The 14,225-nt window shown below is 43.3% G+C and overlaps 1 protein-coding gene across 5 annotated transcripts in view; it reads left to right on the forward strand.

The window, feature by feature from the left end:
• Ogdh (oxoglutarate dehydrogenase) overlaps nt 1–14,225 on the forward strand; it is a 59,918-nt gene that overhangs the window by 2,536 nt on the left and 43,157 nt on the right. For all 5 annotated transcript variants that reach the window (XM_051164916.1, XM_051164917.1, XM_051164915.1 and 2 more), the window contains one exon: nt 4,432–4,679. In XM_051164916.1, the coding sequence (XP_051020873.1) occupies nt 4,458–4,679 (222 nt within the window). In that variant the 5' untranslated portion in view covers nt 4,432–4,457. Of the gene's footprint in view, nt 1–4,431; nt 4,680–14,225 lie in introns of those variants that run through there.

The following is a 14,225-nucleotide window of genomic DNA, read 5'->3' on the forward strand; positions in this document are numbered from 1 at the left end:
GTTTCCATGCATCTATGCTGTGTCAGTAGCGCTTGGCTTTCAGGTCTGCTGGTCTTCTTGAATCTGTTTGGTTTAAGCCTTTTACCAAATTAGGGAGTTTTGTTTTGTTTTGTTTTGTTTTGTGACAGGTTTCCCTATGTAGCCCTGGCTGTCTTGGAGCTTGCTTTGTAGACCAGGCTGGCCTCGAACTCATACCTATCTGTGTCTTCCTCCCGAGTGCTGGGATTAAAGACATGCACTGCCATACCTAGCCCTATCTGGTTGACTTTTTCGAGACAGGATTTCTCTGTGTAGCCCTGGCTGTCCTGTACTCTTTGTAAACCAGGCTGGCCTCGAACTCAGAGAGATTCACCTGCCTCTGCCTCCCGAGTGCTGGGATTAAAGGCATGCGCCACCATACCCGGCCTTATCTAGTAGTTTTAATAGCTGTGATGTATTAGTGTTAGTGTAACTGGCTGGCCCAGATCTCTCTCATTCATTGGCTTTTTTTGGTTTTTTAAGACAGGGTTTCTCTGTCTTGGTTGTCCTGGACTTGTTTTTTAGACCAGGCTGGCCAAGAACACACAGAGATCCCCCTCCTCTGCCTCACAGAGATAGGATAAAAGGCATGCACCACCACACCTGGCTCTTAAATTTCTAAGCAAAATAGAGTAGGCTCTTTCTGACTGTTAAACGGCAGGGCATGCTGCCTTGTATCTTCAGAGAAACTTGTTACTACTGTAGTTTTGAGTTCCCACCCACATTATTGCTGGAATCAGGCTCCTAGCTGTTGTTGTTGGAGTAGAGGTGGAGATTAAATCCCTGATTTGTATTTTGACATCATTGAGGATGAGACTATGGTGTTTTCTCTGCTGTTTGGCGTCACAGAACAATAGGTTAAATTTTCCATCTTGTTTCACCTGTCACTGTCCTTTGTCTTAAGAGCAGAGGCTTTGTGGCTCCTTTTGTCTACACCTGTTGGCATTTCTTAGAACTTCTCTACTGATTAATCTGAAACATGTGACACAAGGAGAGCGCTCTGTCTGCCTGTCTCTTCAGGTTCCAAGATTCAAGGTTCAAGTCAGCTTACTTTGTCCACTTTTGGAGATTTTTGTTTTAAATTTAACGTTTACGTTTGGGGATGCGTTTAGCAGGAAACAGAAATTCTGTGTTGTGCTTTGATAAAATGTTGACATTTTGCGTTCTATAAAGATGTCAGAGTTTTCACTCTTTATGAACATACATTGTAGTTCTTTTTGAGATAGGATCTAAGTAAGTAACTCAGGCTGGCCTGGAAAGGTAGATGCTCCAGCCTCAGCCTCATAGTGCCGGGAGCACAGGCATGCGTCATTATAAGTGACTTTACCTCTTCACCTCCACCCTCACCAGTCTGCTTGCGTAGACCTCTGCAGTCTGATGCTGCAGAGCCCCAGCTAGAGAAAGAGCACTGCAGTCTTCAGACTTAGGTAAAGAAGCTTGCTCAGTGGGTTGACTTGGAAGTGCTCCTGGATGACAGCCTGCATTAGATGGGCTAAGTAGGCTGGGATGCTAAATGTTGGAGACGCTACTAATGTTTTACAAGTTACAGTAATTGTTAGACCAGGGTTGCTGATGTTTATTTATCTTGGGACCTTGAATTTCTCAGACATCTTTGTTGGCTTCTTATAAGTTATAATTCTAAGTTGACCTACTTGTTAGTTATATTTCTTCAGTCAAAGAAATACTTGAAGTTTACAAAGTGTTTTAATGGGGCTGGGCATGATGGCATACACCTTTAATCCCAGCACTAGAGAGGCAGAGGCAGGTGGATCACTGTGAGTTAGAGACCTGCCTGGTCTACAGAAAGCAAGTCCAGGACAGCTAGGGCTACAGAGAAACCCTGTCTTGAAAAAAACAAAAACAAAAACAAAAACCCAAAATGTTTTAATGTTTGTATTATAGTTACAAAAAGAAACGAGAGAGATGAGTAATTACTGTTGCTACTCTGGGTTCAAAGAGACTGAGCAGGTCAGGTCTAGTATGTAATGCTTACTTAGCAAGTTGGTGTCATCGATACCCGTGGCACTATCAGTAAAGTGCTTACTAGGCAAGCATGAGGACCTGGGTGTGGTGGCACATGCTTGTCATCCTAGGCTGGGGAGGCAGAGGTGGATCCCTGCAGCCAGCAGGCCTAATTAATTTGAAAAGTTCTAGGTGAATGAGCTACCCTGTCTCCAGAAAAGCAGGACAGCACTTGAGGAATGACACCAGATATTGACCTTGGACCTACACGCTCATGTGCAATAGCACATGCACTTATATGTACATATATTTAATATATACCTGTTTAATAGACTATATCTATGTTTATGTACCATATATAATAATATTTAAATGTTCTACCTCAGCCTCCAGAGTGTTGGGGTTACAGGGTGAGTCATTATGAACACCTCTTAAAAGTGCCTCTTTACACCGGCCAGGCATGGTAGTGCAAGCCTTTATTCCCAGTACTGAAGAGGCAGAGGCAGGTGGATCACTGTGAGTACGAGGCCAGCCTGGTCTACAAAGTGAGTCCAGGACAGCCAGGGCTATGCAGAGAAACCCTGTCTCGAAACAAAACAAAACAAAAGGTGCCTCTTTACTTCCACCCTCACCAGTCTACCTGCTTATTGATACCTGCCTAAATATTAGATAATCATATATCTAATATGTAGGTTTATTTTCCCTAAGGTCATGCCATTTAACACCTACAGTTTTTCTTGGTTCTGCTCTTTTCTTTCTTTCTTTTTTAAAATAACATTTGTTTATTAATTATTATTACAATGTACTTATTATTTATATAGTAGTCTGCCCGCATGTGCACCTGCCCGCCAGATCTCATTACAGATGGTCATGAGCCACCATGTGGTTGCTGGGAATTGAACTTGGAACCTTTGGAAGGGCAAACAGTGCTCTTAGCCTCTGAGCCATCCCTCCAGCCCCAGTTCTGCTCTTTTCATTCCTTTTTTAAATTATTGTTCTCGCATATAGTATAGTACATCCTGACCACAGTAGATTGTTATTTCTAATCCAAGGCCATTGAGCCTAGGTCACTTGTTTCTTTTTTCATCTTGTTTCTTCCAAATACATAGGCTTATTCTCTCCAAAAATTTTCTGCTTGTGCTCATGCCATGTATATGCCTGGTGCCTGTGGAGGTGGGAAGAGGGTGTCAGATTCCCTGGACCTGGAGTTACAGGTGGTTGTGAGTTGGGAATCAAGCATTATTTCACTGCGGGAGCAGTAGAAACACTTAATCACTGAGCCATCTATCCAGCCCCAATTCTACTTCTTACAGTTACGACTTCGATCCGTTTTGATTTTTGTAGTGTGTAAAGTTCCACCTCTTTCTTTCTTTCTCTCCCTTCCTTCCTTCCTTCCTTCCTTCCTTCCTTCCTTCCTTCCTTTCTGACAGTTGCATTATGTAGCCCTATAGACGACAGTGGGTTGGAATTCAATGAGAGCTACCTGCTTCTGCCACCTGAGTACTGGGAATAAAGGCATAGACCACCATTGCCCCCCTAATGTGTTGTTTTTAATTTAGTTTTTTTAGATTTAAATTTTTTTCTGTATGTGTGTGTTTTGCCTGCATTTATATATGTCTACCACATGCATACCTAGTATTGTTGAGGTCAGAACGCTGGGGCTTTTATGAGAACCACAAGTGCTGAGTCATCCCTCCAGCCCTAATGTGTTGTTCTTAATGTATTAGGCAAAGCCCCTGGAATTGTGCCTTAAGACCTGCCTATAGTGTGTGTGTGTGTGTGTGTGTGTGTGTGTGTGTGTGTGTGTGTGTGTGTGTTTTCCCCCCACATATGTAAGAGAGTAGGCTGAAGGACAGGCTATATATACCAAGCTAATTGGAATGTAAGTCTCAGTGTGATAACAGGCCTGTATCCTGGTCATTCCTAGGTAGACTGCAGCGCCACTTACTGAAGGGTAACTTTCTGATGAGTCATTTTAAGGAGGGTTTGAAGCTCTCTAGCTGTTTGTTCTGTTGAAGCCAAGCTTTCTCTGATATTTCATATTTATTTCTCAAGGGTAATTTATTTGAGGTTAAGCAAAGTCAAATTTCTTTACTTTCCAGAATACTAAGAGCATAGAGAATACTCCATGGTTTCTGCCGTTTTGCAATTACTAATAATCCTTAACCAGTCCTTATTGCCTTTTCTGCAGTCATTTCATACAATATGTAAATGTAAAGATCAGTCAGATGGTAAAGCTTGCAGCTCTGTGCATATCTCCCTGGGGCTAGTGCAAGCATCTTAGGGGATGTGGGTGTGCCAGTTGGACAGCCATGCTCTGTCAAGGTTCTGAGCAAGACACTGGCTGTTGTGAATACTTTTTAAGCTAGAATATTTTCCCTGAACAGCTGGGCAGGTTTTATCTCCTTAATGTTTTTTTTAAAACTTCTCTCTCTCTCTTCTTTTAAACAGGTACTGGTGGAAGGCTTCAGGGCAAAATGTTTCACTTAAGGACTTGTGCTGCTAAGTTGAGGCCATTGACGGCCTCCCAGACTGTTAAGACATTTTCACAAAACAAACCAGCAGCAATTAGGACGTTCCAACAGATTCGGTGCTATTCTGCACCTGTAGCTGCTGAACCGTTTCTTAGTGGGACTAGTTCGAACTATGTGGAGGAAATGTACTGTGCCTGGTTGGAGAATCCCAAAAGTGTACATAAGGTAAGGCTCACAGAATAGTTTCTGTGCTGTGTGTGTTGGTCAGCTGCTCACTGGCTGCCAGGTAAGTGAGTGTATCCAGAAGAGTCAGTGGGCAGCAGGCAACTGGAACCAGGCATCATCCGTCATGCCAGCTGCGTCCGACTCAGTGAGGCCTCAGTGGAGAATAGTCCTCCTGAGTTATACCCAGCGCAGCGCAACACTCTGAGCACACAGTGAAGTGTGTGAAGCCTTCAGGGACGAGAGGAGTTACAAGTGTGATCCTGTGAATGCGGGGACGAGAGGGCCTATAAGTGTGATCCTGTGAACGCGGGGACGAGAGGGGCTACAAGTGTGATCCTGTGAACGCGCGAGGAAGCACAAGACTGGCCCTGCACGATCTCCCTGGAGGTTGCTTTACGATGAAGCTTCTGAAGAAAGAAAGTCTGGAAAAGAATAGGACCTCGAGATGCCCTTTCATCCTGACTACGCTGAGAGAACACGTGCCTTTGTGACATCTTAAATTCACCACATATGCTTTCTATATAAACATGTTTAGATCCTTGTGTTTTAATTTTTCTCCTGTCTTTGGTTTCTCTTTATCATCTACATGGGCACTTTCTTCTTAGAGCCTTTTCTTCTATGTTTGCCTGAACCCCTCCTGAGGGTGACTAGTTCAGACTATGGAGATGTGCTTTGCTTGACTGGAGAATCCCAAAACTGCCACAGTGTACCTGTCTGCCTCCCCTGGGCTAGTCCAGGCACCTAGGAGTGCCAGAATTGGTTTGGTTTGTTTGTGGCCAGTGACTGTTTATAGGTTTCGACGGGCATTTCTTAGGCTTTGGATGTGGAAGCCAACTTGATGCCGGGGCTGCAGTGTGATGTGGTGGTGAGGGTATATAGTCCACGGCCCCCCCGCTCCTTGCCTCTGCACTACTGACGCACAGCGCCGCCTCACCTGAAGGCATTTTGTGTCGCTAGCCTGTGACTAGGTGTTTGTTTTGTGCAGGAAGGAGGGCCACACTTTTGCTTGCTCACCTCCAAACTTTTACTTTGTTATTGCTGCTCTGAGTATCCTGGCAACCTTCTTCATTTTTTCTTTGTGGACTTTGAAGAGAGTCTAGCCAGGGAACCTCTGAGCTTTCCTTCTTAAACATAGTGTTATTTACAAAGTTTACCTTTGCACTGCTAGTGAAAATCATGCTGGGATTCACCACTAAGCAAACTTATTATTTTTTTAAATGTCTTTGCTACATATCCTCACTGTCAGTAACTTCTTAATTTCTTGGTATTTACAGTGTCTTGATTGCTTTTTAGATTTTCAGTACCTTTTTTGGCACTTTGAGTTCCTCTGGGCTTTGGTTCACTGATCATAATATCTCCAGCTTACCTGGATCTTAAACACCTAACATCTGAATCACCAGAGATTCCTTTCTCTTTGAGCCTTTGTTAAGATTTCCACACCCTTCTTGATCGTTTTCCTCCCTCACTGTGCCCTCCAGGCTTCAAGCATGTTTGTTTCCCACTGAATTCCCCCCTAGATGTTGACTTCTTGGCTCCATCATCTGATCTCTGTCTGTGATTAAGTTTTATCTTTAAGTGTTGGTGACACTGAGGGTGGACTTGTTCCTGTGATGGCTGAGCCACTTGGCAGTTATTTGACAGCAAGGTCCCTTGCTCATTACTTGCCCATTTCCATGGCAACCTGGAAGTCTTGATTTTTCCTGGTGCACATATGGTACATAGACATTTTTTGTGTGAGATGACCCATAATTTAAGTCAGATTTTCAGAGATAACCTGTGACCTACAGAATGTTAGGATCTGTGACTTTAGAAATACTTCATTTTATTAAAAAATGCTTTGGGCCTGGGGAGATGGTCCAGTGGGTGAAGTGCTTTCTGAACAACCATGAAGACCTGAGTTCAGACCCTGTCTCTTGTCACTAAGCACCCATGTGAAAAGGCAGGCATGGCAGCCACACACCTATAATTCTAGTGCTGGGGGTGGAAATTAGAGGATCCTTGGGGGCTTGCCTAGGCCAGCTAGTTTAACTACACTGGCAAATTCCAAATCTAGAAAAAAACCCTGCCTTTAAAAAAAATAAAGATCCTATATCAACGTCTAGCCTCTACACACACACACACACACACACACACACACACACACACACACACACAACACACAACACACACACACACAGGACAGACAAATACTTAGGGTGTAGCTCAGTTGGCAGAGTGTTTGCCTAGCACATAGAATCCCTGCCTTTAGTCCTTAGCACTTTGTAAACTAGGCATGGTGGCAGATAATAATCTTAGTGTATACATGGGAGGTAGTGGCAAGAAAATCAGAAATTCGAGTTCATCCTTGCCTACTAGAAAGTTAGAGGACAGTGCACATTGGGATACATGAGACCACTGTCTTAAAACAAATTTAAAAGGATCTAGAGAGGTGGCTCAGCAGTTTAAGAGCACTTGTTGCTCTTGCAGAGAACCTGGGGTCAGTTTCCAGCAACCACATGGTGGCTTACAACCATCTGCAACTTCAGTTCCAGGGGACAGGGACCTGACACAAAAATAAATAATTAAAAAAAGAAACAGAAAAGAAAAGAATGCTTTAATCTCTGGTACTGGAACAGATTTGTTTTGGGATTTTGTTTGTTTTTCTTTGAGACAAGAGTTTCTCTGTATATCCTGTGTTGTCCTAGAGCCCACTTTGTTGACCAGGCTGACTTCTAACTCAGAGCTCCACCTACCTCTGCCTCCCAAGTGCTTAAAGATTATTAAAGGTGTGCACCACCAACACCTGGCTGTTTCTTTTGTTTTAAATGGTTCATTTATTCCTATTTTAGAATATTTAATTTAGATAGAAATAATAAAGTTAGAAATGCTTTGTGATTTGATTATCTTATCATTGATTCTATATTAGAAATGTCTGAAGTCAGGGGCTGGAGAAATGGCTCAGTGGTTAGGAGCACTGGCTGTTCTTCCAGAGAACCTGGGTTCAATTCCCAGCCCCCACGTGGCTATCTGTAACTCCAGTTCCAGGGACATCCTCACATAGACATACACACAGGCAAAACACCAGTGCACATAAAATAAAAATAAATTCTTTAAGGGTCTGGAGAGATGGCTCAGCGGTTAAGAGTACTGACTGGTTCTCCAAAGGACCTGGGTTCAGTTCCCAGCACCCACCTACATGGTAGCTCACAACTCTCTGAAACTCCAAGATTAGACACCCTCACACATACATGCAGGCAAAACACCAATCAACTTAAAATAAAAAATTAAAAAACAAAAAACAGAAATGTCCGAGGTTGGTTTCTATAATTTTTCAGAGAGGTCATGGAGGGAGGCGTGTTCTGTTGCCCAGGCCCTGTCCCTGAGTCCTGAGTTCCTGAGCTCAGGCAGTCCTGCTGCAGCTGCAGTAGGCTCTCCAGGTGTGGGCTGCCATGCCTTGCTTTTACCACCCCAACACCCCTTTTTGTGGTGCTGAAGATTGAGCCCATGACTTTGTGCATGAGAGGCAATGATTTTTCCATTGAGCCATATCCCTGTCTTATCTTAATTATATTTTAATCTCATTTATTTATTTGGTTAAGACTTGGTCTCACATTGTATTCTTGGCTGGAATTTACTGTGTAGCATGGATAGCCTGGTTATACTGAAATTCTCTTATCTCAGTCTCTAAAGTATTGGGATTACAGACTTGTGCCAACATGCTTGGCCATCTATATTTAAAACAGTAGCCACAGAAACAACTTTTATTTTAAAATGACTAGGGATATAGTTTAGAAGTACTGTGCTTGCCCAACATATATGAGGCCTTGGTCTAGTCCCCAGCGTTCCACAGAAAAGTGAAAGTATGTGTAATTGGGAAATTTTTGTCTGTGGTTCAAGTATTGCAACAGGTCAGAACTTGGTCCCTTCTTCCTGTGCTGCTCCACAGTGTTCTGTCTTCTGACTTGATCTTTTCTACACCAGGTCTTCTGTCCTTTTGTTCTGTATTGTAGGCATTTAAGAATATGTGGGGGCAGTCTGTATTAGCCTTTAAATCTCCTTTTAATATCTTAACATGTTGGGGATGCATAGAATAGTGACATCTATACTTATGTTTTAAAAACAGTCAAAACTAGCCAAGCATAATGGCACATATATGTGATCTCAATGGTTTTTGTTAATGTTTAAAACAAGTAGGTAAGCCCCTATCAGTCTTCATAGTGTTCTTGTTTAATTCAGTAGAGACACTACCAAGCTCCAGGTATAGTATGGGAGATAGGTCTTTCTGATGAGCTACCAGGTTCTGGCCAGGCTGAAATAAATCTAGGTTTAGTCCTGAGAGGGTAGAAGGAGCTGCTCCTTCTCCATAGTGCTCCAGCGCCTGTCTTGAAGATGCTAGTCACTGGTCCTGCTTCCCTTTTGTGCCTGCCCAGCCATTGAGCTTTCCCACAGCTCAGGACTGCAGCGTTCCAGCCCCTTTGTCTTGCTTAACACCTTCCCACTTCACAGCCTCCCTTCTTTCTGATTTTGTTAATTGATACCCATATTCATATATATCACCCCCCCCCTTTCCTGGAACTCTCAACTTCAGAGATCTGCCTGCTTCTGCCTCCCAAGTGCTGGAACTAGAGGTGTGACACCACCGTTCAGCTATCCGTTCCATTTCTTTCTTTCTTTCTTTTTTTTTTTTTTCCCCTTTTTTTGGGGAGGGGTTTGGTTTTTGGTTTTTCGAGATAGGGTTTCTTTGTGTAGCCTTGGCTGTCCTGGGCTTGCTTTGTAGACCAGACTGACCTAGAACTCACATTGATCTGCCTGCCCCTGCCTCCCGAGTACTGGAATTAAAGGCATGTGCCACCATGCCTGGCTCCAGCTATGCATTTCTTATTCAGCGTTTTTTCATGTCTTGCTTGTTCATTCCTAAAGTACAGTAAGAACTATGGTTCCAGGTGGCTGCTTCAGGATTAGGGGCTCGGCATTCAGAAACTAGATGGAGAACTAGCAGCTCCACTTGGCCATGCTGCCCTTTCTGGCCTGCCACTGCCTATGCTTGTGAAACAATACTGTGTTACTTTCTGAGAGTGAACCAGCCAGCAGGGGAAAGACACAAGTCACAGTCCACATTACAAGTCACATTCACCTTTTCACTCCATCATAGTGATGCTGCTTTGACTGCTCTTAGAAAAATAGGACCATTTCTATCCCTAATATACATTTGCCCATTTCTGTGCAGCCTTGGGAGTCCTCTCAGGGCAGGGACCTGTGTAGCCTTAGTCTTACAGGCACTTACATTCATTGCACATGGTGTGGAGAGCTTCCTACTGTGCTCTTCTGAAAGGGACAGCTATGCCAAACAATCTGCAGGACACTACTCTGGTGCTGTTTTCATGGTTATTTCTGGGAGGAATTCAGAAAAGTTTCTTTAACCTAATTAAAAAAAATTTTTTTTAGACAGAGTTTCATTATGTATTCCCAGTTGACTATGTAGAGCGGGCTGGCCTCCAACACACAGAGATCAGCCTTCTAAGTGCTGGGATTAAAGGCATATGCCACTGCACCTGGCCAGAAAGCATTTTAGATGATGTCCTTTGGCATTTAAAATGCATTTTCCAGGGTGGTTTTTTGTTTGTTTGGTTTTGGTGTGCACATGTAGGTAGGGGTCAGAGATCAGTGTTGGAGTCTTCCTTTACTGCTGCCCACCTTATGTTTTGAGACAGGGTCTCAAACTAATTTCAGAGCTTACTGATATGCAGCCTGGCCAGCTAGTGGTGAACTCTGGGTGTCTACCTGTCTCAACTCCACTCTTTCCCAGTGCAGAGATTATAGGCACATGTTACCATACTCTTTTTCTTTCTTTTTTTTCCAAGACAGGATTTCTCTGTGTAGTCCTGACTGTCCTGGACTCACTTTGTAGACCAGGCTGGCCTTGAACTCACAGGGATCCACCTGCCTCTGCCTCCCAAGTGCTGGGATTAAAGGCGTGCGCCACCACTGCCTGGCTACCATACTCTTTTTTTTTTTTTTTTTTTTGAGACATGGTTTTTCTGTGTATAGCCCTGGCGGTCCTGGACTCTTTGTAGACCAGGCTGGCCTTGAACTCACAGAGATCCACCTGCCTCTGCCTCTTAAGTGCTGGGATTAAAGGCGTGCATCACCACACCTGGCCGTCCCACTTTTAAATGGGTGTTAGGGATCTGAACTCAGGACTTTGAGTTTGCATGGCAAGTATTATACTTCATAAGCCATCTCCCTAACCCCTAAAGATTTTTTTAAACTTTATTTATGATTTATTTTTATTTACAAGTGCTGAGGTTGACTCAGTATACACTCTACCATTGAGGTATATGTTCTTCCCCTTTATTTTGTGGTGTTAAGGATTTAACCTTGTTACCTTATGTATCTAGGCAAGCACCGTACCACCGAGCTCTATCCCTAGCCCCCAGTCCTAGTTAGTTTATTTTTTAGTATATTACTCATATGTGTCAGTATATGTGCATATGTGCATGTGAGTACATACATGGAAGTCAGAGCTTAACCTCAGATGTTGTTCCTTGGGAGCAATCTACCTTGTAGGGTCTGTTTGGTTTTTTATTTTGGTTTTTGGTTTTTCGAGACAGGGTTTCTCTGTGTAACAGCTCTGGCTGTCCTGGAACTCTCTTTGTTGACCAGGCTGGCCTCAAACTCACAAAGATCCATCTGCCTCTGCCTCTCAAGTGCTGCAGTTTTGAGACAGGGTTTCTTATTGTTACTGCCTTGGAGCTCGTTGAATAGTTTGGGCAGGTGGATGCCATCATGCCTGTTTTGTTTTTGTTTTTTGTTTTGTTTTGTTTTATTTTATGGTATATAGGGATCAAATTGAGGCCCTCATGCTTGTATGATAGTCACTTTACTGACTGAGCTGTCTTTCCAGCCTTATTTTAATCTTACTTGTAGTTGATTTTGAATGATTATGAAAACAATACATATTTAAAGTCTGTAGTCAGGGTAAGAAGATTTTCATAATTAAGACTTTAAAGTTGTCCAGCCTGGTCTACAAAGAGAGTCCAGGGCAGCCAAGGCTACACAGAGAGGCCCTGTCTCAAAAAACTCAAAAAGAAAAAAGAAAGAAAGACTTTAAAGTTGTCTCTCAGTGATCTTCAACTTCTTCTATCAGCAGTGGTTTCAGCAATTACAGCTTTTTGTGTTTAACTATACCAGCCCAAACTTGTGCACAATATTGTACTTTAATGGATTTGCATTTTTTTATGGTTCAAGTGGGGATATCTTTAACTTCTGAAAGCAGCAGGAGTTTCAAGGCAGCCTCTTCACCTGTCTCATGTGTCAGGTTACGGATGGTGACAGCTTTGTTTGTATGAGAGCTATACTGACTGGTGTCTGTTTACTAGCAGTGTGTGTGAGTTGGCTCAGCTAACTGAGAAGAGAACCCTTGAACTTGTGAAGAGAAGTGCGGGTTGTTCCGAGCTGTGCGTGAGAGATAAGGAAGGGCAGGTGCAGGGTTGGAGATAGGGGATAAAGTGAAGGGATTTAGCAAGGGCTTATAACCTCAGCAAGTGGCAGGTTGGGAGGAAAGGCCTTCGGGGTAATATTTAGGTTCTAAAGGAATCTTTTCAAGTGAGCTGTTGTGTACTGTATCATATTGTAGCTATTAGGGGAAAAAAGGAATGTTGCTTAAGAAAGGACATCATTATTGTTTTAAAACACACATTGCTGGGTATTGCCTTTGATTCAACTGTTTTAAGTCCTCATTTTCTCCAACTTTTAAGTGCTTGCTGAAGTTCCCAAATATGCAAGGGATAACTTTTACACTTTTTTTCCTTCCCACACTTCTTGATTGGCTTTGCAGAAATAAAGTTTTAAAATAAAAAAAAAATAATAATAAAATAAAAAAATAAAGAAGTTCCAAGGTTGAATCAGAAGGTGCTTGCTTACTTCGTATTTTGTTAGGTGCTGTGAGTGTGTGAGCTCTCTTCAGTGGGGCGGGAGACTGGCCAGAGTGGCCTTGAGAGCTAATTCAGGCCAAGTGGAAAGGGAGAAACTACTCTGAGGGCTACTACGTCTTTCAGGACAGTTTTTTTTTTTTTTTTTTTTAAACAATTTCCCTTGCACTATGTTTTAAAGCAAAAACAAAAAGTTAGAATCAAAGTGAGATTACAAAATAAATTTTAAGGGAAAGGTAAGCACCAACAGTAAAAAGAATTGAGTTGCTTAAGAGCAGCCAGAATGTCCTCCTTCCCATGTGAGAAGGTCAAAGAGTGGAATTTGTAAATCCAGGAAGCAACTCATTCTTTCCACATGGCATGGGGACTAGAGAGGCTTCCTAAGGGGCAATGCCAGTGTTTAGAAGGTAGAAGATGTCGCCTTGTAGAGACAGCCTGCTCAGTCTTGAGGCTTTCTCTCCCACTCAAGGCTTTCTTGAAGCTGGTCTTAGGCCCCTGGGACTCTTGCTTAAAGTAGGTGTTTAGTTGTGAGATGAGGAGGTGGAGACTTGAAGACCTCAGCATTCTACTAGAAATTCTGGAGCAGCTGTTTACAACCACCTGGGCTAGGGCTTCCCTCAAAAGACCCAGTCTATGGAGGACAAAACTGGTTGGTACTTACCCAGGTGGCCCCTAGTCAGATCAGCACAGGTAACCCCAGATGATCACTTTTCAGCTGGCCACCTGAGTAATGTCATATGCAGATCTGGTCTGTTTTCCTACAGAATGTCCTAAGTCTGCTTAAGAGAAGAGTCATGGGGTATATTGGCTGCAGCACTTTCCTATGGGAAAAGCCTGATTCTCAAGAGCATTGCTATAACAAACCATTCCCAAACTGCATCTCAAAGTGGTACAGGAAGACAGGCGCAGTAATCTCAGCACTCAGGAAAGCAGAGGCAGGTGGATCAATGTGAGTTTGAGGCTAGCCTGGTCTACAAAGCAAGTACAGGACAGCCAGGGCTATACAGAGAAACCCTGTCTTGAGACCTCCACCTACCCCACCCCCCAAAAAAGTGGGGGCCTCTGGTTTCCCACAGTGGTCCCGTGCAGTCAAGATTCCTGTAGCCAGGGTCTTTGAAGGCCCTAGTCACAGCTGGCAGTAGTGGCTGGTCTTCTCCTCAGTTGCTGCAGTCTTAGTTTTAGGGAAGTTCCAGTGATGGCTGAAGGACTGGCTGAAGAGTCCCTGAGATCTGGGCCCAGATCTCAGGCTGCTGCTCTGAGACATTAGTCTGAGCACATTGAGAGACAGCCTCTATCCTGAGAGATGGAGAGGCAGGGCATGTGTGTGCATGGAAGGCCATGTAGGACTGACTGGCTAGCCTCCAGCCTGCTTCACTGAGGTCACCTATAGTTTAGGACAGTGCATTCCATAGTCAGAGTTAAGGCAGCTCTTTGTCACTCATAGGTGTTTATCACAAATTAGTTCACATACCCAGACAGAAAGTTTAGAAGCATTAGATATGTATACTGTACTGTAAAAACAATGTTGTTGTAATGGAGCTTGCATTCATTTGATGTTTTTACTGACATCTAATTGTGACTGCCCTAGTTTTTTGTTAGTTTGTTTGGAATTTTTGCCTACTATGTAGCAGTACCT

The sequence above is a fragment of the Acomys russatus genome, chromosome 22 (assembly GCF_903995435.1).
Source record: "Acomys russatus chromosome 22, mAcoRus1.1, whole genome shotgun sequence".
Classification (NCBI taxonomy): Eukaryota; Metazoa; Chordata; class Mammalia; order Rodentia; family Muridae; genus Acomys; species Acomys russatus.